Genomic DNA, 22,830 nt, shown 5'->3' with positions numbered 1-22,830 from the left:
CTGCCGGGTCAGGTGCAGGGAGAGCAGGGCCCCGGGCTCTGATGGCCCCCAGCCCCAGTGTCCCTCTGCAGCCCGGCCTGCACCCGCCGCGCTCACCGGCGGGGACAGCTCTCCGCTCCCCCAGCAAGTGGGGTGTTTTTGTTTAGCCAGCAATTGCACCAGTGCATCAAAGGAAGGTTCAAAACTTTTCCTTTTGAGATTCTCGTCAGTGTCTCAACAGTTTTCTCAGCTGTGAATCAAACAAGGCAACAAATTTTTAGCAGAAGATTATAGCCATTTTCCCCTTTCTTCCTCAAAGCTGTCATCGGCAGCAGATCTCAGCAGATTTGTTCGCGCTCTTCCATCTGCTTTAGTAGCGCCAGCCCCCCGCCACGCTCACTCGGTGCCGCAGACCCCCTGGGCCCTCTGCTGTGTGCTTGGGGCGGCCGGCCAGCACCCTTTCCCCTGCGACTGGGCCCAAAGCCGAGCCCAGAGCCAAGTATGCGGGAGGCCGCCTGCCAGCCTGGCCCTGACACTCCCTGGTTCTCGTCCCAGTTGGGCCTCTGGTGTCACAGCCACAGGACGGCGTTAGTAATCATCCCGGGTTCCTTCTGCAGACGTCTGCTTGACACGTCCCATGCACCGCCCTGTCCTAGGCAGGTGAGCAGTTACAGATGACAGGCCAGGTCGTGAGGTGACAGACACTAGATGAACAGCAAAGAGGAGGCCCGTGGGGGCTGTGCTATTACTGCTGCCATGTCACCACTGGCCCCTCTGAGCGGGGTGACAGGGTGCACGCTGTGGGCCAGGCCCTGCTTCCCCTCAATATCCTGGGATGCAATGGAGCCCTGTCCTCACGGGGCCCCCGCCTGGCTGGCGGTAGGCACCTGTGTCTCCCTCCTCTCCCGGGGCCGTGCTTCCTGTGTGGAGGGAAGGAAGGAGGGAGGGAGGGAGGGAAGGTCTCCTTGCTCTGCAAGGGGTGGTGCAGAGAGCAGAGCCCTGGGTGGGCTCCCACGTGACCCGGCCACGTGGCCTTGTCAGCTGCCTGACCCATGGCAGCTTCATGGGTCCCCCATGTGGGGGAGGATGAGGTCTGGGTAGCATCCTTGGGTCCCAAGGTGCCCGTGTCCAGCCCAGCTGGGCCGTGGGGCTGTCCCCTCCAACACTGGACCTGTGGTGAGCACCGCTCCTCCGTCCAGGTACGGTCAGACTCCTGGGGGACCGGCCAGCCTCATTCCTCCTCATCTGGCCAGAATGACTCTTCAGTACCTGACTTCTGAGCACAGTGTGAAAGGTTCCAGATGGCGGGGCCTGTGGCGAAGCACAGCCCCTTGGGGCTTTCACAGCCTTGTCTAGGGCCCCTGGGCCGCCCCCACCCCCAGCATCGTCCTGCTCTGACTGCTCAGTGGCCACCCAGGGGGTGCCCCTGCAGGCCCCTCCTGGACGTCCAGTGTGGTCTGGACTCGAGAGGCTCCTGAGTGCCGAGGACCCAGGTGACACAGGCCTGAGTTGGGTGGGCTGGCCGGTCTCCTGCTGGGCATTTTAGGGAAGGCAGCCAGTCAGAGCCAGATGCCAAGACTTGCCCTCAGTCTGGGGTCTTGGCAGCAAGTGGTGGCAGGTCCAGGTGGCAGTGGGGCCTGGAGTGGGTGAGAGTCCTGGCCATGCGGGAGGGAGATGGAAAGCCCAGACGCCGGACAGTGGTTTGATAGCAGAGGCCAGAAAGCCAGGATGGGCCAGGCCAGGGAGCGGCCCCCGAGGTGGATCGTGACCCTGACCTCCTCGTGTCACAGGAGCTGTGGGGTGAGGAGACCGCGGGCAGGGCCAGGCTGCACCCCGGAGGTCCACACGATGGCGGTGGTCAGGGCCCAGGCTTCCCTGGTGGGCTTGGCTGGAGCTGCACCCCGCAGGCCCGTGTCCCGAGGCCTGGCCGCGCCAAGCACACGCTCCCTGCTGGGCCCCTGGCTCCCGGCCCTTCTCTGCCTCCAGGGCTGAGACAGTGGTGGCGTCAGGAGGTGCGGCTGGGCGCCAGCTCCAGCAGCAGACGGAGTGTCCACACATCCTTCTGTTTGTTTTCCCTTTTCTCCTTTCATTTCTCTTTTTAAAAACAGCTTTATTGAGATACGATTTACATATCATAGAACTCAGCCATTTGAAGCGCGCGATTTGGTGGGTTTAGCGCCTTGACAGATAATGAGCAACCGTCACCACACGATTGTGGACCGGGTTTATCCTCTCCAAAGAAACCCCACACCCTTCAGCTGTCACCCCACTGCCCCCCACCCTGACTCCAGCCTGGAGCAACCACTGAACTGCCTCCTGTGTCTGAGGATTTCCATGCTCTGGACGTTTCACATGAATGGAGTCATGTAGCACGTGGTCTCTCGTGATGCTATTTCACTGAGCATCGTGCTTCCGAGATCGTTTACGCTGTGGCGGGTGTCAGTGCGTCTCTCCTTCTCGTGGCCGGATGATGCTCCACGGGTGCCTGGACCACTCTGTTCCTGCGTGCGTCAGTTCCTGGACATCTGAGTGGCCGTTGTGGACGTCTGTGTGCAGGTCTCTGTGAGGGCGTGTGTTTCCCTTCTCTTGGGTTCGTGCCTAGGCGTTGAATTGCTGGGACACAGGGTAACTCTGTTCAGTTGTTTGAGGAACCGTTTCCCGCTGAGGCTGCACCGTTTACGTCCCCACCAGCGGTCTAGGAGGTCCGACTTCCCCCTCCTCGCCGACACGGGTCCGACTTTTTCCTTCCAGCCACCCTGGTGGGTGTGAAGGGATGTCTCTGTGGTTTGATTTCTGTTTCCCTGTCACTGATGCCCTCGCCGTTGAGCAGCTTTGTGTGCTTTGGCCGTTTGTTTATCTTTCTTAGAGAAAGAGATGTTCAGATCCTTTGCCTTCTTAAAGTAGGTCGTTTACCCAGTGTCGTCGCTGTTAACGAGAGTAAGAGCTCGCTCTTCGTGTGTTCAGGCGGCGAGTCCCTCAGCAGGTGCGTGGTCTGCGAACCCTTTCTCCCGTGCTGTGGGCTCTCTCTTCCCCTCCTTGGTGGTGTGCTTCGGAGCAGAGGCTTTTCGTCTTGGTTAAGTCCAATCTGTCTACTTTTCCTTCTGTTCCTGGTTCTCACTGTCATGTCGAAGACCCCAAGGCCACGTCCGGCGCCATGAAGCCTCACACCGTGCTCTCTCCTGAGTGCTTTATGCTGCTGGCTCTTATGTTTAGGTTTTTGATCCATTTCGAGTTCATTTTTGTATATGGTGTGAGGTGAGAACCCAGCATGACGCTTTTGCACGTGGGTGTCCAGCTGCCCCAGCAGAGTTCGAGGCTCTCTTTCCTATTGAGCCACCTTGGCGCCCCCGAGATTGTTAGTTGACCATAGACGCAGGGGTCTCTTCCAGACTCTCAGGTCTGCTCCCGGGGGTCTGTGACTGTCCTTGTGCCGGCACTGCTCTGTCTTGGCCACTGTCACCTTGTAGGAAGTTTTGAAGTCAAGAGTGTGAGTTCCCCCCACTGCCCTCCGTCTTCAGCAGTATCCTGGCTGCTCCAGTCCCTGGGATTCCACGTGAATGCTAGAGCCAGCCAGGAGGTTCCCAGGAGGGGGCCGGCGGGGACCCTGCTGGGCGTGGCGTTGGGTGTGGAGATCAGTTTGAGAGTGTTGTTGTCTTCTGATCCTCGGATGCGGGTGCTGTTCCGTTTGCTTAGACCCTTCTCAGTTTCCTTCAGTGACTCACATTGCCTTTGTTTGCAAGTATGCTCCACTCGGCCTGAGGGCTGGGACCTGGAGGGGGTGCCCGGGATGTGGGACCTTGCTGCCCCGGCCAGCGGCATGGGGGCGAGCTCCCTCCCAGAGGGCGTTTATTCTCCGGTTTCTTCCTGCAGTTCTTCCACCAGAAGTCGGCCACAGGAGCCACACGCGGGATCGGCCGGCTGCTGGCTTCTGTAGGCGGAGTTTCGTGGGCGCTGCTTAGGCGTGTCCCTGGCGGCTCCCGTGCAGCAGTGGTAGATGAGCAGGGGCTGTGTGGCTGCAGCACTCAGTGCCCACCCAGAGCAGGATGCGGACCAGGCCAGAGCACAGGGCAGCAGGTGGCCCCCGTCCCCCAGGACCAGCAGCCCTGCCTGTCGGCCTCCAGACCGAGCGTGGTCACGGGGCGGGGCCGATGGTGGCAGGTCCGCACATGCCGAGCTTGGGGCTTTCTGAGTGGGCGCCTTGTCGGGGTGAGGAGGCAGGACCCCGCCCCTGCAGGGGAGCCTGGGCGCCCACCTGCACCCCAGGCAGTGTGGATGCCCTCAGTCCTGTAGAGACCGGCCGTAGTGGGACCCAGGGCAGGCGTCCTGTCTGTGTCACCCAGGACGCAGTGAGAGACTCAGAGGCCAGGAGCCTGCCTCCTGCGTGGTGGGGCCTGGGCCCCCTGGTGGCCCCGGTCAGGTCCTGGGGCTCTGTCTCATCCCCTGGAACCTCCTCTAGAGGTCGTGTCGGCTACCTGCTGCCATGTGACAGACACCCCAAAACACGGTGGCTTCTAACAGCAGGCTTCCTATTTCTCACTGGCGTACAGTGACGCTGCTGGTCTCTTGGGGGCCCCGTGCGGCTTCAAGCCAGCAAACCTGCTGGGCTGGAGGACCCGGCCTCCTTCCTTCATCCTGGGGGCGCTCCACCTGCAGGCTCAGCCCCCACACGCCACGCGGCCAGGAGGCAGAGCAAGGGGGCGAAAGTGACCTCTGCCCCAAGTCCCAGCAGCTCTGGGTGTGCAGATGTGACCGTGACCTTCCTGCTGCTCGTGGGCCACCTCCTGCCCTCTGCCCTGCATGCTCAGGAACGTCTCCCGGGAGCGGCCACCCTCTGTGCGTTTGGAGGGAGCGTGTTTGCCCACGGGAGCATTTCCGCGCGCCCTGGGCTGGCCTTGGCGGTGGGGCTGCAGGCTAGGGTGTGACTGGCTGAGGCGGAAGCAGAGCAGAGCCAGGGCATCGTTGGCGGCTTTGCCTGCTGCTCGCTCTTCAGTTTGAACGTAAAGCCGGAAGAGGCTCACTGGCTCTTCCTCAGAGTGGATTCACCAGCGGCTTTGCTCGCAGGGTGTGTGACACCCCCCTGGTCCAGTTCTGCAGGGCTGGCCTCGTTGGGGAGCTCCCTCGCCGAGCCCCGCCCGGCCGAGCAGCTCCTGGAGCGGCCTGGAGACACAGCTGATGGCTGTGCTCAGCCACCCTGAGCTCCCCGAGGGCCCCGTTGCGCAGTTCAGGCCCATGATCCCGGGCGTGGCCCCAGCCGCACCAGTCACCTCCTCCCGCCATCGCAGCCAGGCCTTCTTGTCTCCTTGGCCTGTGTTTTTTCATCTCCGTAGGTGGGGCCAGGATTCTGAGCCCTGCCTGCCGGCCCTGCTGGGCCCTTCCAGTGACACACAGGACAGAGGGGTGAGCAGAGGCTGTCCTGTGACCAGGAGCCCTGCTGTGGCTTCCGTTTCACTTGACAAGTTTTCTCTCCACCGAGAAGCCTCGGACACCTTCTCCCTCCTGCCTGCCTTCTTTACTGAGCGCACATGCATCTCAGCCGCTGCCCAGGGGCCGAGGTTTGGTCAGCATGCAGCCGCTGTGTCCAGGCTGGGACGACCCCGCCCTGGTCCTCACGAGCTTCGAGCACAGCTGATGGGCTGACCGGAGGGTCCCTGCTGTGCCCCGGCTGCCCGTTTGGGGTGGGCTGACCCTTCCCTCCCTATGACCAGAGCAGCTTCACCCCGGCTGGGGGAGCGATTGTGCTGTGACAAACCCCAGGGTGCCACCCTTGCTAGATGCCTGGTGGTCCTGGCCTCCCGGTGCTGGACGCTCATTTGGGCTCAGACTTGTCATTTCTCCCAAGTCAGCAGAGCTGTGAGCATCTCCCCATTTTGTCTTCTCCCCATTTTGGTTTGGTTTGGTTTGGTTAAGCCCTAAATCCTCTAACCGTCGAAGCATTTCCTTTCTTACATTCTCATCAAGGGGAAACCTTGTCAGGGACTTCGGTCCGGGTGGGAGCGGAGGCTCTGCTTCCTGCCCACGGGGTGTTTGCGTTTCCAGGGCAGCACCCTGCCCCTGGGCCCTGCCGTCCAGACTCCCCCCGTCTCCCCACACCTGCTTGGCATGAGGACCCTGAGGCCTGGTAAGGCCCGCACTTGTCCAGGGCACCCCGGTGACCCCAGGGTCAGGCTGTGCATCCAGCTCCCTGCACGGGCCCTCCCGGGGCGTCGGCAGGTGAGTCCTGGGAGGCGGGGGTGATACCAGTGTCAGCACAGCCAGACCTGAACCTGGAGAGCCTCTGCTCTGTGGCCCGAGAGGAGGGCGGAGGGAGGTGGCCCAGGGACGTGTCTGTCCACCTGGTTCTGTTGTTACATGTTCGGAGGGTTGAAACCAGGTCGGGTGAAAAGCAGCGTGGGGACCTGGGAGGGCGCTGTGTGGGTGGGGCTGTGTCCACGGCGCCCAGCACACTCTATCCTCGGTCCCCCACTGGCCAACCCGTCAGAACAGAGACGGTGTGGCCGGTAGTGCCTGACGCGTCTGCTCTCTGGCCCTTTGCAGAGGTTGTCTGTCTGTCCTCTCCCTGCTGCCTCCTGGCCCGAGACCCAGGGTGCGAGTCTGGCACCACCCCGGGACCCCTCCAGCCCGTGGAGGCTGTGGCAGACTCAGGGTGCGTGGACTTCACACGCCTGGTTGTGTCTCCAGACTGTTAAAACTGGATGAAAGAACGGTGCCTTTCAGCCCCAACAGCCTGTGATTCTCTCGAAGTTACAGGATGTCTCTTTATCCTTTGAGGTTTTACAAGGTTCTCAGAAACCCGTGAAGAGCCAGCCGCCAGCCCTCGGCCTTCGGCTGGGCCTGCCCGGCCCCTCCCCATCTCCCACCCTCTCTCTGCCCCGTGGGCCTCTCCACACTCCCCTCCCTCCCTCTTGGGGGCACCTTCTGGCTGTGGGCTCTGAGCTGGTGGCTGGCCAAGGGCAGGCAGGTAGTGGCCACGCTGATCTGCAGTGACATGGAGGGACGGTGCCCCCACAGCGTAAGCTCTTGGGCTGGGACTGCACGTGAACAGAGGTGTCCACATCCAGCCTCTCTCCGGGAGGATTCGACCATCAGAGTAAAGGACGCGGTTTCCGCCGCTGCCCCGGAAGAGAGGAGAGCTGTGTGGGCTGGAGTCACCACAGTGGGCGGGTGGATTGTCAAGGAGGGGCTCTGTGTCGGAGCTGGAAGGACCACGTCCCCTCAGCTGGCTCAGTATCCCGTGCTGGGAGGCAGGCCGGGGTCCCAGGCCAGCAGATCGGGGGATGTTGCTCTGTCTCCCTCTCTCTCTTTCTCTCGGTTCCTGGTGGGAGGGACACATCAGGCATCCCCTGCCGGCCCCCAGACCTTCCCCTGGCGCAGGGCTCAGGCCCTGCTCAGCCCTTGACCTGCGGTGGCCCTTCCTCGTCAGAGGCCCCAGGAGCTGGTGGACAGAGAGGCCAGACTTGCCTGGATTTCCAGAGGCCTTAGACCCCACCTATGTTCCTCCTGGCCGGGATGCAGGGCCCAGGGGTCTGCAGAAACCCAACCCTGTGCCTGCCCTCGGGAGCCACCGGCCAGACTGGGGGGAGGGGGGTCCCCCAGGGGAGCTTCCCGCAGATCATGTAGACACGGCCTCCATGCTGGCTGCTAAGCAGGGCTGCTCTCAGCAGATCCCAGAGGACGAGGGGGAAAGATGGGACCCCCCAGGCTGGTGGGAGTCCTCAGGGCCGCAGAGCGGGGCCTCAAGGTGGAAGCCAGGCCTAGCAGCACCAGATGAGGGTGTCCAGGGTTTCTGTCATGATCACGGAAGCCTCTTCCTCTAGGCCGAGCTGCGCTGACCTCCTGCCTCTGGTCCTGCAGGGTGACTACGACCAGAGCAGAACCAAGGTGCTGCACCTGCGCCTGAACCCGGCCCGCGCAGCCAGGCAGCAGCTCCACGAGGGCCGGCAGCAGCTGCAGGACGAGTGCGAGCGGCTGCGGGAGCTGGTCCGCGCCCTGGAGCGAGGCGGCCCTGTCCCCGCAGACCTGGAGGCCGCCGCGGGCCTGCCCTCGTCCAAGGAGGTGGCAGGTAGGCCCCCGCCCCTGTCCTGTCCTGTCCATCTGTCCGTCCATCCAGCCCATCCATGCGGCAGCCAGGCCGTGGGTGGGCCTGGGACCGGTCTACCCTGGGGGATGGGCAGGCGTGTGATGTCCAGGCCTGCAGACAGCTCAGTGCGGGAGCAAGTGGCTGGAATCTCCTCCGAGCCTAAAGCAAATGAATATCGTTTATCAGTGTATCTGCGTCCCATTAATCACAAGTGAACCCAGCACTCCGTGCGAGCAGGGACCATCTTTCACCATCTAAGTACGTTTCTCGGACCCAGCGCGCCCGCGGTGGTGGAGGCACAGTGGGCGGGTCAGTGAGCGAGGCCTCAGGAAGCTGCCTTTTCTAGGCCGCGGCTCGTCATTCCAGCAGGACAGTGACCGCTGGAGCCTGTCCACGCCTCGGTCACAAGTCCTGCCCTGGGGGCGTCCAGGCTGCACATGCACAGGAGGCAGCCCATCTGTGCCAAGGAGGGGACCCTTTGGGGGCTCAGTTTTCCCAGGAGTGACCCAGTCCGGCCCCACGGGTTGGGCAGAGGGGTGCCTGTAGCCAGTCTCTGCTGTCGTAGGTCGCCTGGCGCTGCTGCCGCTCTGGGCCTCTGGCGGCCTGGGGGAGGCGCCCTGGCCCTTCCCAGAGCGAGGCCCTGGCGCCCCGAGCCCCTGGGGTCTGCTGATGGCCCTCCTCCCCTGGTGGTGTCTGCGTGCACCTGCACCTGGAGGGCCGGGAGGCTGTTCTCTCGGCACTCCCCTCGTGCACGTCTGGGGGCGGCTTTTCCTCCGTGAAGCTCTTTCCTACGTCCTTCTCGTGTGTTTGTCTCCCCGCGAAGGTGACAGGTGTGTGCCCCCTGGAGGCTGGTTGGAAAGCGTGTGGGGCCCTCGCCTCACGTCCCTCCCTCGCCTGTGACGACCCTCATCTGGACAGTGTGTCCCTACATTGCTCCTCTGTCGGGGTCTTGGATGCAGGACCCCCACCCCCACCAGCCCACTTGCTTCCACTGTCCACCTCATGTGCAGCCAGCTTTTCTCAACATGCCCGAGGTCAGCGATCACTGCCCCCCACGATCGCGGTGGTGGGCGGCCTCGCCCAGCGCCTGGCCTGTGGAGGCCCAGGGTCTCCAAGGTCGAGGGCTCCGGGTCAGCCGGGCCTGAGTTTTGAGTCCCCCCCCCCCCCGCCTCCCCACGCCGGTGCGTCACCGCTGCAGGGGCTCAACTGCACACTGAGCCCAGCATCCCGCGGGGGCTGAGCCTCCAGGGCCCGACGGCGCAGGTTCAGAGCCGGCGCCCTGTCCCCACCGCTCGGTGCTGTTCCCTCCCTTCTAGGCCTTGTCCCTGGTTCCCGTGGCATCCTGAGCCCGTCGTGGTCCCTGGACCCTCGGCCCCGTGTCCTGTGAGGTGGGGTTCGTGCACCACTGGGGCTCCGTGCGGAGCCTGGTGGGGTTCGCCAGCCTCCCCTCGTTTATGGACAGTGAGCACAGGTGTATTGTGTGAGGAGCAGGCCCCTCTGTGCACATGCCAGCTCACGCCTCGCGCTGGCCTCTCCCCGCTGTCGCCAGAGGAAGCTGAGACCCTCAGTGCAGGACTTGCAGTGACCATTGCTGACTCTGTGCAGACCAGAGCGTCCAGACACGGTGGGAGCTGGACCGCGTGCTGGAGCAGCACTCCCCCGTCCCAGGCTGCTCCCTCCCACCAGGCTGGAGCAGAGAGCGTTGCTGCCGGAGCTCGGGACCCCAGCCTGCCGCCCTCGCCCGTTCAGTGGGTCCTTCTGCTTTTACTCTCGCCGCCTCCTCACTTCGCAGTTTTCACGGGCATCAGCCAGTGGAGAAGGTCCTGGAATCCTGGCCCACAAAGCAGGCCGGCATCCACTCCCATCCCCGTGCCAGTCAGACTGACCACGCTGGCTGCCCTGCTGCCACCTTGGGGGCCCTGCGGCCAAATCCCAGCTCAGCCACAAAGACTACCATGAGAGGAGTGTCCCTGTGGCCTAGGAGTGGGCTTCCAGCTGGCCAGCTGGAGTCCCCCGCGCCCCCGTGAAAGCCGGGAGAGGCCTCTGACGAGCTCCCTCCGCAAGCGTGCAGCCCCACTGTGGTTTCCTGTTTCCTCCCCGCGTTCCTTCCAGCCAGGCCCTCCCCATCGTCTCAAGCTGCCCATGTGTCCTTGACACATTCAAGAGCTGGCAATGCAGACGTGGGCCCCTTGAGGTGTCTCTTTACCCCGTGAAAGGGTCTGTCTCATCTCATAACGACAGCTTGTTTACCAGACAAGGCCTGTCCCGCTCCTAACGTCCGGTGGTTGCTGCGCTGGGTCGTGGGGACAGAGCTGCTCAGAGTCTCACAGGGGCCACCTGACAGGAGCCCACGGCCTCTTGCTTCAGTGTCACATGTGTGGGGGGGTTAAGAGGCTTCCCAAAGGGACCTTGGAGAACAAGTCAGGCCCCGGGTTGCCCGGAAGACAGGGCCCAGGCCAGACGGGGCCGCGCGGTGGCCAGCGGCTGGAGGAGGTGGGGGTGAGAAGGATGCAGATGCGAGGCCGTGGTGTCCAGGCAGTGATGGCGACTAAACCTGCGCAGCTGCCCTGCGTCCTCTGAGACCCCGCGGAGGGAGACGGCGGCAGAGCCGGAACCCGGGGAGTCGGGGTGGAGGCTGTGGGCCTAGTGGTGAGCAGACCCAGGGAAGCGGCACGCTCCGTAGCTGCAGTGGGGTTTGTGCCACAAAACTTCCCAAAGGCCCAGAATCGGCAGCAGGCGGCGCTGGGGGAGGGGAGTGACCGGCAAAGCTGCGGAGGATTAAGGTGCTTGGGTGAGAGTGTAATTAAGAGGCAGGCAGATCCCAGACCTTCAGCCAGCTCTACGCAGCGGGCCGCTGCCTGCTTCCCAGTGAAAGTGAAACATGGAGTCAGAAACGCAGCAGTTTTCTTCTCCGGGCCGGCAGCAGCCTCCGCGGGAACGTGTTGGAAGTGCAGGTCCTTGGGCTCCATCTCACACCTGCCGGGTCACAGCGCCTGTGGGGGCCCAGGTGTGCCCCCACGTGTGTGAACCACTGCTCTGGGGTGGAGAGGCTCCCTGGACAGGGCACCGTTCCTCACAAGAGCCGTGAACGGGCAGAGCAGAGGGTTGAGGCGGGTGGGTGCTGAGACACCCCTGCCCACCCCACCGTCACCCCTCTCCTTCCACGCTCTGGAAGGCCGGCAGCCGGCTTGACCCTCGGGGGGACCTCACCAGCCTGGGGAGACCCAAAGGCACTGACTCTGGAGGCCCCAGTAGAGTCCGCCAGGTCACTCCACGGTGGCCCTCAGCTGACAGGCCGAGGGAGCCCACTGCGAGTTGTGCGGAGGTGACAGGGTCGGCAGGCACAGGAAGACGGCACGGGGCAGGCCAGTGGACGGGTGCCCTGCAGGGAGCAGGCTGTCGAGTGAAGAAAACTTCCGAACACTATCCTCAGAGAGACCAGCAGAACATGAACAAGAGACTTTAAATTCTTCGAAATGAAAAAGAATGAACTTCTGAGAGTTAAAACATCCAAACATTAAAAGAAAACCTAAACTAGAAGACTTGTAAAATAAAACTGAGGAGTTTATCTGAAGAGTAGAACAGAAAGAGTGCGATGCAGGCAGGAGAATCAGGGCAAGGACATCCACGGAGCAGCCGGGGGTCCGAGTCACGGGGGCTCCGGGAGAGGCCGGGGGTCAGGCCACGCGGCACCAGCTAAGGGCGTTTCCCAGGACAAAGGGGGTGGCCACACTGCAGGAAAAGTAGGTCGCTTGTCACAGGCCAGGGCCCAGCAGCAGCCCGGGAGGCTGGTAGGCGCGGGCGGCCGGTGCCCCCGCGTCCCCAGAGGAGCCGACGGCAGCTCCAGCCTGGCACCCAGACCTGAGCAGCCCCACGTCCCCATGTCACAATCGGAGAACGCTGACCTCCTGCACGCCCCTTCTCCGAGGCCAGCAGAGGCTGCGCCCCCGTAGAATGAGGGGGCGGCCCGGAGAGCAGACAGAGCAGGGAGCCCGAGACCCAGGAGCGCCCGGGACAGCAGCCTTGGGAGCAGCGCGCAGGCTGGGGCTGCTCGGGGCTCCGGGCCTCCAGGCCTCCCTCGGGCGGGGGAGTCGTCAGAACGCAGCGCATCCAGGGTCTCGGAGGCGGTGTGGACCCGGCCTCACACAGCTGCAGGCCATGGGTCCCTGGGCCTGCTGCCCCGTCACAGAGCTGCCACCCCGCCCCTGCCCCGGGCGCCCAACTCACACGTCGTGTTTTAGGTCTCCCGCCACCACGGAGATCGGAGGTCAGGAGGCTCCGGCGGGGGCTGTGAGCAGAGGTCCCGCCGCACTCATGGCAGGAACATGGAAAAGCAGGCGCGAGCAGACACCCAAGCATCTGCCCCGGGGAGACCAGGAGGCAGCAGGAGACAGCCGCACAGCTCAGCCCAGCTCTGCAGCCTGTACGGCCGTCGTGGATCAGATCCCGGCAGAGTCCTGGGAGGTGCGTGCAGCGGGGCCGGAGGGCAGCGCTCACTCCTGCGGTCGCAGGGCACTCGTGCTTCCTCGAGGAGCGGACTTACCACCAAGGGAACCGGCTGGCTGAGGCGGACTTGTTGGCCCCGAGGAGGAGAGGACCTGAGGGGTGTGAGAGATGCTGTCATCCCACAGCTGGACGCTCTGAAACGAGGCCCACGGGAGGCCGGCGAGCGCCGCGCCACGGAGGCTCCGCTGCCCGTGAGGAGTGACAGGTCGGCTCTAAACTCTGCACGTGAATTCGTACAACCGGGAGTCGACAACGCTTCTGAAAAAACCAAGCCGCAGGGCTTATACTCCCTGGTCTCAGACGCTACAGAGATAACCTAATGAGCACAGTGCGGCTTGGACGTAAAGGTAAACATGTGGGTCAGAGGTGCACAGCAGCGTCCGCATCTCTGGAGTCAGCTGACAAAGTGCCCAAGCAGCTAAACGGAGGAAGGACGGTCTTCCCCACAAATGTTGGGGAACCTGTGGATGTTCACCTGCAAAACAGATAAAGTTCTCCCAAAACTCCTCAGCCGTTAGCTCACTTACAAAGATTAACCCAAAATGGATCCTAGACTCAAGTGTGAGCGCTCAAACCATGTAACTTCTAAGAGAAAATCGCGGTGGCATGGACGGAGCGGGGCCGGGACCGCGGGGTGGAGAGTGCCCGGGGCCGAGTGGGGCTGGGGCTGCAGCCAGTGGCTGGTGGCCGACCCGACGTGGGCGGGAGAGGAGGGTCAGCCGGTCACCCCAGGTCCCTCCTTGTGGGCGCCAAGCGGAGGAGGGCCAGGGTGGGTCTCCAGGATCCTCGGGGGAGTGTCCCTACATGGGCAGGGGAGCCCCAAGAACCGCCACCGGGTTGCAGCCTGTGGTCATCACGGCCTCGTGTCTGCTCTTCGCTAAACTCTGCAGCCCTCTGACCTCAGGCCTGCCGCGTGCTCCCCCTGAGTGCGGCGGCCGAGGCTCCAAGTGCTGGCAGGTGCCGGATCCCAGCGCCTGCTCGCTCCTCGCAGCCCAAGGTCAGCCCCAGCTGGGGCAGCAGCCTCGGCCTGGCGGCCTTGAGACGGCCAGGTGCCTGGCTGGTGGCTCTCAAGCACCTGGGGGTGGATGGCAGTGGCACTGTCCTAGCGGAATGGCTGCTAGCTCATGGACTGAGTGCAGTGATGAGATGTCAGCCTCTCTGGAGGCCGAATTTATTTCTGCCTGAAAAGCTCCGGGTGTGAGCAGACTCCCTCCCAGGCCTCCCGCCACAGGGCCAGGCTGCTGGGCTCCGACCTGTGACCCCTCTCCAGCTGCAGAAGCGTTGGCACATGGGGGCCCCTGACCAGGGTCTCCGATAACCCAAAGACGGGCCTGGAGGGTGGAGCACCGGCAGAGGCCCTGCCCACGACACCACCCAGCTCCCACTGTGGACCTCGCCGGCCAACCTGCCCCCCACCCCAGGCCCCTGGCTGCGAGAGCTGGTGTTGCGGGGAGCAGCCTGGCTTGCTGGCGTCTGGGCCCCGGCCGAGCAGCTGAGGCGGTGCAGAGGCAGATATGGCGACCCCTGCCTTGGGGCACCCGGAGTCAGCAGATCAGCACAGACTGTGGGACCACGGGTAAACGTGCTCAGGTCTCCGACAGCGCACATGAGGTGATCTGGTGATCCCAATGGGATTCCTGTCGCTGTGGACACAGAGTGGCCTTCGTGCAGGGCTGCAGAGGGTCATGGGGTGGGTGAGGCGCCACTGGACTGTACGCCAGGGTAAAGGCCAGACCAGAAGCAGAGGGTGCCCGTCCTAAATCGGACGTCCAGGCTTGGTGTCTGCACGCACAGAGCTGCTCTGGCTGCGGGGATGGAGGGTGGGAGCAGCTGCCCAGCCTCAGGTGACAGCCCCCTGATAGGAAGGATAGCTTGTCACAGGTGTCCTGGGCTTTGGACCAGAGCTGCGGCCCTTGGTTGGCAGGAGCCTAACCACTCGCCACCACGGCCCCAGTCCCTCTGGCTCTGGGCCCCTCACATGTCTGCATCTACAACAAGCCTGCGGGGATTTTTATGGGGATCCGTTAAATCTGTAGATCAGCTCGGGGAGAATCCGCACCTGTAAGATGCTGAGTGTTTCCAGCCCAACACGACATGTCTGTCCATCACTTTAGGTTTTCTTTGATTTGTTGCATCGGCGTTTCAGTTTCCAGCACGCACGCCAGCTGCGTGTCTTGTTAGAAACACCCTTAAGTGTTTCAATGTTTTCTTTTTTAAGCGTCAAGTGTGTGTGTGTTCATCTTTTCCGCTTCCGCTGGTCTGTGCTTGTGTTCGGAGATACAGCTGGTTTTTGTGTCGGGGTTGTGGCCTGTGACCTTGCTGAGGTCGCTCAGCCGTAGGAAGGCTTCTTTGTTCATTCTTGGCAGCCACGTCATCTGTGAGTAGGGGTCTCACTCGCTCCTTGGTCTCGTGTTCGTGCCTTGCTGTCGTCTGGGACTTGAGGACAGTGGGGTCACGGTGGTGCGCCGGCGCCTGGCCTCCTCCCGGGTCCCTGTCTCTGACCGGGGTGTGCTGTCAGCGGGGGTTATTCGTGGGTGCCGTCTGCTCGTAGTTGCTGAGAGTGGTGACCAGTGCTTGTCTGCATCCATTGATAGGCTCCTGTTTTTTTCCCTTCCTTAGACAGTCAACCTGGTGGGTTGTTTGGGAAAATGTCAGTATTGAACCAACCTTGCACTCCTGAAATAAGTCTCCCTCGGCTGTGCGTGTTTTTCTTTTTGTGTGTTGCTGGGTTCTCTGGCCGTCTGGTCAGTAGTTTTTGTGTCTCTGTGCCTGTCGGTCTGAAGTGTCCCTGCTCTGACCTCGTCTGACGGGGTATCAGCAGTGAATGAAATGGTCTGGAAGGCGTCCCGTCCTCTTCTGTTCTCTACAGGAGACTCTGCAGAATTGGTGTTATCTCTTCTTGGAACGCTCTGCTGGGTTCCCTGGTAAAACCTTCGGCGCCCGTACTTTGCTTGTGGAAGGTCGTTATGAGTCACAGCTGCAGGGACTAATGTTGGTGTCCCCCCGAAGCTCACATGTTGAAACCTAATCCCTAATGCGACGGCACTAGGAGGGCGAGGCCTTCGGGGTGATGAGGTCATGGGGGTGGCGCCCCGTGAGTGCGATTAGCGCCCTTATAAAAGGGACCCTGGGACCTCACCACACTCCTTCGCACCTCCCACCAGGGGAGCACACGGCGAGAACCCGTGTCGGGCCTCCACCGGGAGCCGCGTGCCTGCACCTTGGTCTCGGACTTCCGGCCTGTGGGGCTGTGAGGAGTGAACGTCTGCTTGATCGGCCGCGGCCTGTGGCTCCGAGCCTGGAACACGGGCAGTCTCTCTTATCTGGGGTGAATTGGGATGGTTTGTGGTTTTTGAAGAACTGGTCCTTTATGTCTGAGTTGTCAGATTCGTGGCGTAAAATTGTGCCGTCCTCATAGCCGTCTCACCGTCTCCGCCCAGTGCCCAGCGACGCCCCCACTTCTGACTTTGGTGATTTGCGCGTTTGCTCTTTCCTTGTGGTCAGCTTTGCTGAAGATTGGCCCGTTGGAGCCGTCCTTTCAGAGCCCTGGCTGTGGTTCCGTGGGCTTTCACGACTGTTGCTCTGCTTTCGGTTTTACTGGGTTTTGCTCTTCCCCTCGTTACCTCCTTCCTGTGGGGCTCCGGCCGCACCTTGTTGTGCTTCGTCCAGCTTCTCAAGGTGGACGACGGGGCTGCCGGTGTGAGATCTTCTCTCTGACTAAGCGTTTGGGGCTGTAAGTGTCCGTCTGAGCTGGGGTGGGCTGCACCCCACAAATTCCAGTCTGCAAGGTTTTCCTTTTTGTTCGGGTCAAAAATTGTTCAAATTCTGGTGAAGGGCTCTCTGTGACTCAGGCCATGCCCAGACGTGTGCTTTTAATTTCAAAGTGGCCGGGGGTCTTCGGGGTAGTTTGCTGTTACTGATTTCTTGCTTAATTCTCTTATATTCAAAGAACACACTTTGTAAAATTCCAATTTTTTTTTTTATTCAAGATTTGTTTGGCAGCCAAGACTGTGAGCTCTTTTAGTAAAAGGCACATGTGGACCTGGTAAGAATCTGTCTTTTGAGAAGTACGTTTAGTATGTTCAGTGTAATTTCCAAATACATTTGGAGTTGGGCCTGCTGTTCTGTGGTGAGTTTTGTTTGCCTTCTCTCTATTTTATTCCATTTCCTCTTTTCTACTTATTTTAAGGTTATTTGAATATTTTTTGGTGTTGATTTTTGATACATCTTAGTTTTTTAATTGTATCTTTGGATATTTTTCACGTGACTCCTCTAGGGGTCACGGTGTCCGCACTTGACTCTCCACAGCGCACGTACAGTGAACATCTTGCCACCTGAGGAGGGCGGGGTCTCAGATGGCCCAGGCCTCCCGCGCCCCCTCCCTGCAGCAGGGGCATTTTCACGTCCACCGTAAGAGCTTGTAATTACCGCTTTCAACTGCCGTCGTGTCTTAAAGAACAAAAGGGGAGAAGCAGTTCCTGCTTGTTGCCCAGACAGTCAGAGTTCCTGCTGCTCTTCCTTCGTTCCTGACAGATCCAGGCTCCTCTGGTGCCGTTCCCTTTGCTGGAAGGTCCTCTGGCCTTTCTTTCAGAGCTCAGCAGCTGGAAACACTCTCAGTTTTCCCTGGTCTGACGGCGTCTCTATCTGTCCTCCTTCCTGGGGGCGCCTCTGTTGGATGCGCAGATCGGGGTCAGCAGTTCTCTTGTTGCTCTGCTGTCTGCCTCCGCGGTTTCTGTGAGAACCTGCATCACTCGGAAGACGTCCCTTCTGTGCAAAGAACAGGGGTCGACGGGGTGTCCACCGAGCAGGGCGGTCAGGTGGGTGAAGTGAGCGCCCAGCCGCCCCGTCTACACCCCGTGTCTGCACCCCGTGTGTGACAGCGACAGACCTGGCAGTGGGGCCAAGGGGAGGGACGGTGCCCAGCTGCGGGTCAGGACTGACCAAGGCGTCTTGCAGCGCAGCCCTCAGGGCTCCTGTGTGCCTCCTGGTTCTGCACCTGCTGCGTGAATCGGAATCGTGTCCTGGACTGCGGAACATCACAGGTGAGACTGCAGGGCTTTCTGAGACTCTGTGGGGACTGTGCTTCCCCCCAGGCGTCTGCACTTCCCACCACCTTCCCGGGGCTGTGCGTCCACCGTCCGTCCCATCCAGAAGCCACTGCTGGCCCCCCTCAGCCTGCTGGGTCCCGGGCAGTGGTCCGGGCCTGGTCCTGTCCTCTGGTGCCATTCCCCCCGCTCCCAGCTCAGAGGTGCTCTGGGGTCTGCCCGTCCCTGCGGAGCAGTGGTCTCCGAATCCCCCTCCCTGAGCTCAACATCCCCGGTCCCCAGGGCGCCCCCGGCAGACCTCTGGCCGGAATTCCGGGCCTTTGCGTCCCCTCGCCTCCCACGCACGTCTCACAGCCGCAGCAGCATCATGGCCACCGCCAGGGGGACCAGCCCCACCCCTGCTCTCCTAGGGCCACAGCCCTGCCGGTCAGAGGATCCCCTCAAGGCATCTGTCCACCGCAGCCACAGCTCCGCAGGGTTGCCAGGTGCCAGGAGAGAAGAGGAGGGAAAAAAGAAGAAAAGCAGGATTTCTCTGCGTCCGTCTCAGGCCGGAAAGTGGGGCTTCTCCCGACCTGCTCTGTCTGCGTCCGGGGCTCACTTCCAGGCTTCAGGTGCCTTTGCGTCCGTGCTGAGTGGTACCAGAGCCCAGACAGCAGCACCCCTGGGGGCACCCCCTGCCGTGAGCCTCACCCGGCAGCAGACACTCTGGAAAGTCCTGAAACTGTTAAGCAGATCGCATCCAAAATCACAAAGCTTTCAAAAAAGAGATCTCCAGCCCAGCTGATGTCACTGGTGAATTCCGGCTAACACGCAAGGAAGAACTAACACCGGATTGCACAGGCTCTTCAAGAAATTGAATAGACAGCGCTTTCAACTCCTTTTATGAAACAAATATGACCCTAATTTCAAAAATCAGTATCAAGGCGAAAAACAGAACCTGCAGGAAATCATTAACTTGTTCCAGGAACGCAGGGCTGGTTCTCCAGTCAACTGTCAGGCGATACAGCCCAGCAGCCCCGCGCGATCGAGTCAGCCGGCGGCCTGGAAGCGCTGGCAAAACCGAGCGCCCGCAGAACGCAGCGAACGAGGGGAAGAGGGAGCTTCCTCACCAGGAGGCCATCCACAGGGCCCTCCGCCTGGCGTCGCCCTGCTGGTCCCAGACCAGAACCCAGGCAAAGACGTGGTCACTCTCAGCAGCCCGAGCGGACGTGCGGAGGTCCTGGACCGCAGGAAGGGAAGAGGCGGGAGCAGAACCTCGTCTTTGCAGATGGCACGTTCGTCTACGTGGACAATCCCGAGTTAGGAAAAACACGCAGTGAGTCAGCACTGGTTCCTGTGTGTTGCTCTGTGTCCTGCAGCCTTGCCGACGTCACCTCACGCGGTGCGTGTGCATGTTGTATGTACGCGGTACGTACTAGCAGTGAACGTGTGGAAACTGAAATTTGAAACATAAGTACCATTTCTCCTCACTCTCCCCATAATGAAGTTCCAAGGTGCAGTTCTAACAAAACACGTGCCAGACCTGTATGCTGAGAACCACAGGCCGTCGAGCAGGAGGTCAAAGGAGATCTAAGTAAGCGAGGAGACGTCCCGCGTCCGCGGGGGACACTCACCAGCGCGAAGATGTCCTTTCTGCCCAAGCTGACCCAGGGGCTAACTGCGGCCGATTCAGGAGACTCCCCTCTGCTTGTGACACAGGGAAGCCCGGGGCCTTCCTCCATCCGCCTGGACTTGACTCCTCCGGGTCAGCGGTCGCGGATCCAGGGTTCCCTCCGGTCCTGGAAGGCAGCGTTGAATGTACTTTCCTCATCTTCCCCAGACCTGGCACTTGTGGGTTTTTATAGCAGGGTCCGGGAGAGTCACCGGAAACTGTTAACAGCACAGCTGTCCGTTAGCAGGTGACTGGGGGAGAGGCTGTGGCTCCACCTGCACGCGTCCCCTCGGCCCTGACTCACCGTCTGTCCGTCAGGTGCTCGTCTAGGAAAAGGGCCTGAGGGGCAGTGTGGGGGCCAGGGCGCACACGTCCTGGAAGGGGCAGAGGAGCGGGTTGGGGACAGGCCGGGCGTCACAGGTGTGCAGGCGTGGGGCCAGGGCGCCTGTGGAGGGAGTCACTCCGGGTGGCGGGCCGGCTAGATCTCCACAGTCATGGCCTCACGCAGACCGGTCCCTGGTCCCCGTGTTAGCCCTTGCAGAACATACACCCCAAAATGTCAGTTTTATTGCCTATTTTTGAAGTTTTTAAAATAAAACTGCTGTCTCATGTTAACGTGCGTTTCCTTGATGACTAATCAGTAAAAAAACTTGCTTCCTCTTCTCCGCGTGGCCTCGTCCCTTCTCTCTCTCTCTCTTTTTTTTTTTTTTTGGTATGTTTTTACGTATGTATTTATTTTTGTTGGTGGGAGGAGGTAGTTAGGTTCCTCATCCATTTTTGGAGGAGGCGCTGGGGGTTGAACCCGGGACCTCTGTGTGCTAAGCTTGTGCTGCACCCTCCCCCCTTCTGTCTCGTTTTATTCTGTTTGTACAGAGGCTTAACTTTCGTTTTCCTGTGGGGTTACCTTGTGTAGAAAGTTTCAGCTGATTTTGGAACCTCGTCTGTTAGTTCCATCGCTTTACGCTTAGAGCCTTCTCTAGTGATTCGATAAACGATTCTATTTTCTTCTGGGGCGTTTTGGCTTATCTTCTTCCATTTAAAGATCTAATCCACGTGGAACTTACTCTGGCGTGCGGTGCAAGGCCAGGCTCCAGGGCGGCCTTCTCCCAGGCCGCCAAGCAGGTGCCCTGGGGCCGCTCACAGACGGCCGTCGCTGCCCTCGGGTTTGTCATGTGTCCTCATCTGCAGCAAGTTCTTTCACACAACAGGGTCTGTACTCGTGTTTTCTGTCTTTTTGGTTCGTTTTTCTGTACCGTGTTTTTAGTCATTACAACTGGAAGTATGTTTTGGTATTTGGTGTGGAGCAAGGCATTTCCCCTGCTTCTCCTTGCTTAGGTTTTCTTACCTGTTTGTTGCTCTAAATGAATTCTGTAGGTACGAGAAACAGCAGTTGAGGGCTTGTCCCTTACTGACACTGGGTTGAAGGCATGAATTACTCGGAAGGCGAATTTTCGGCTCCGCCGCGTTCCGTGTCTCTGGGTGGGCGAGGGGAGTGCCGGGACGCAGAACCCCTGCCGGCCCCCATCCCAGGAGGGTCCCCCACCCCGTCTGCTGTGGGCAGGGTCCAGAACCACGGGGTCCAGGACACCTGGCTCTGTCGAATGGGCTCGTGAGGCTCCCTGCTGGTCTCCGTCCCTTCCGGGTGCAGAGCTGTGTCTGGAAGGGAGGAGTCGGGGGAGATCCTCGCCGTCTCTGCACCAAAACTCCGTCCACTCTCCTTGAACAGGGTCCCCGGGACCCTGCTCCTCAGCCCAGCCTGGGGCCCTGGGTCTGCATCCAGAGCAGCCCAGTCGGCGTCTCAGTCTCCCCCGACTCCTGCGTCTTCCCAAGGATTCTCTGCTCCCCACCCGCACACCCTGCACCAGACAGCTTCTGACCCCGGCCCCCAGGGTGAGCTTGGGCAGCAGGAGGGCCTCGGTCCCAGGGTGGCAGGAGCGGTGCCAGGGGCTGGGCTGCACGGCCCGAGGCCCCTCCGACTCTGGGAGCTGCTCTGTCTGGCCACCAGAGCCTTGCCCAGCTCCAGCCCAAGGTGCTCAGGGGCAGACGGACAGACGGAAAGCTGGAGGCGGAGTGCGGGAGGCTCCCCAGCCTTGGGGTAGTTTGGACCTGTACCTCTTTGCATTTCTTTTTGTTCATCTACATTGATTGGGTGCCAAAGGACAGGGCCCCTGGGGCCAGTGAAGGAGGAGCTGCTGTCCTCTGTTGCCAGTGGTCCAGCCTCCGAAATCCTGTGTCCGGGCTGGGGGTGTCAGAACAAGCAGCACGGCCTGCTGTGCCGCCCTGGGCCAGCTCCTGACTCAGGCCTGTCCCCTCCGTCCAGCCGCTGTGACAGTGTCATCATAGCATAGCGCCCGTGCGTGCAGTGACTGACGGCTGCCCATGTCAGCAACTCCACTGACCCAGCCCGCAGCGCCTGTCCGCCAGGGCCTCCTCTGGGTGCGGGGATGGAAATGGCTCCCCCAGCTCAGTCGCAGACGCCCACCCGCCGGCTTGGATTGAAGCGTCCTCCTTCTGGGCCAGGAGCCCTGGGCCCCAGAGAAGGCCCTGAAGCCCAGGTGGCCTTTGGCTTTGGTGGGAGTCGCCGGGTGGCCCAGGAGTCAGAGGGCTTGGATTCCGTTCCTGTTCCACTGCCTAAGGGGTGGGTGGCCCGGGCAGGGCACGGCCCTTCTCTGAACCCCAGCTTCCCTTTTGTGCCCTTGGGGCGGTGGTGAGACAGTGTCTGCACAGAGTCTCCTGAGAGTGGATGGCAGGAGGTCACTGTCCTTGCTGGCAGGGGTCACAGCAGGGGCATGTCATCGCTGCTGCCAAGAGCTGCTGGGACAGGCGTCACTGTCCCTGACGTGGCTTCTCCCGTGTTCTCTGCTGGCTCCAGGCCCCGAGGCCGCCCTGGCTCAGCAGAGCCCCTGCAGCAGGGGGCAGGAACCTGATGGGGTCAGCCCGCCTGTGGGTGCCAGAGCCGGGCGCAGACCCTGCCGAGAGGTCGAGCAAGCCCCCGACAGGCCCCGGGCAGCCCCCCCCCCCCCGCCCCGCGGCTTCCAGCCCGTGCACTTTGTGGAGGACCGGCTGGCACTCAAATCGCCGTGTGTCCCGGGCCCTTCTCCCCCTACGCTGTCTGTTTATTCCAGTGTCAGGTAGGAAGGGCAGTGCCGTCAACTAGGTGTCTAATTGGGGCTGTAAGGAAGTCCCGTAATTGAATCTCCGGGTATGCATGCAGACGGGGCAAGGGAAGGGGTGTACCCGCCCATCCCCTGGCCACTGCAGGCCCAGCTCTGCCTCGCCTGTGCCATTTCCCCAGGTGGGCCCGCCGCTTGGACTCGGCACCCGCCGTGTCCCGGGCCCAGGGCAGACCTGACGCAGGCCGGGGCCGGGGCCGGGGCCGGGGCCGGATCCCCAGCGTCGTCGCCAGCCCACCAGCACCCCCTGCAGCCCTCTGCACTGCTGTGGGGACAGCCTCCGCTCCCACGTGGGCAGAGAGCCGGGCAAGGCGCTGGCTCAGGAAGCAGGGGGGTGGGAACACTCTGGGGGAGATCAGGCTGCCTCTGTCCAGAGGGGAGGCACCTGCAGGGCCCAGG

General features: G+C 61.6%; 1 protein-coding gene and 1 long non-coding RNA gene across 8 annotated transcripts in view; one reads left to right on the top strand and one right to left on the bottom strand.

Annotated features, from left to right (window-relative positions):
- MAD1L1 (mitotic arrest deficient 1 like 1) overlaps window positions 1-22,830 on the top strand; it is a 271,894-nt gene that overhangs the window by 201,010 nt on the left and 48,054 nt on the right. For all 7 annotated transcript variants that reach the window (XM_032459892.1, XM_032459889.1, XM_032459890.1 and 4 more), the window contains one exon: window positions 7,831-8,038. In XM_032459892.1, coding sequence (XP_032315783.1) covers window positions 7,831-8,038 — 208 coding nt within the window. The remainder of the gene's footprint in view (window positions 1-7,830; window positions 8,039-22,830) is intronic.
- On the bottom strand, window positions 11,603-14,843 carry LOC116657502. The gene is made up of 2 exons (XR_004312622.1): window positions 14,622-14,843; window positions 11,603-12,654 (listed from the first exon to the last, which is right to left on the bottom strand). It is a non-coding gene; the product is annotated as an uncharacterized LOC116657502 (long non-coding RNA).

The sequence above is a fragment of the Camelus ferus genome, chromosome 18, assembly GCF_009834535.1.
Source record: "Camelus ferus isolate YT-003-E chromosome 18, BCGSAC_Cfer_1.0, whole genome shotgun sequence".
In the NCBI taxonomy this organism is placed as follows: domain Eukaryota; kingdom Metazoa; phylum Chordata; class Mammalia; order Artiodactyla; family Camelidae; genus Camelus; species Camelus ferus.
This window is presented reverse-complemented; position numbering and strand designations above follow the sequence as displayed.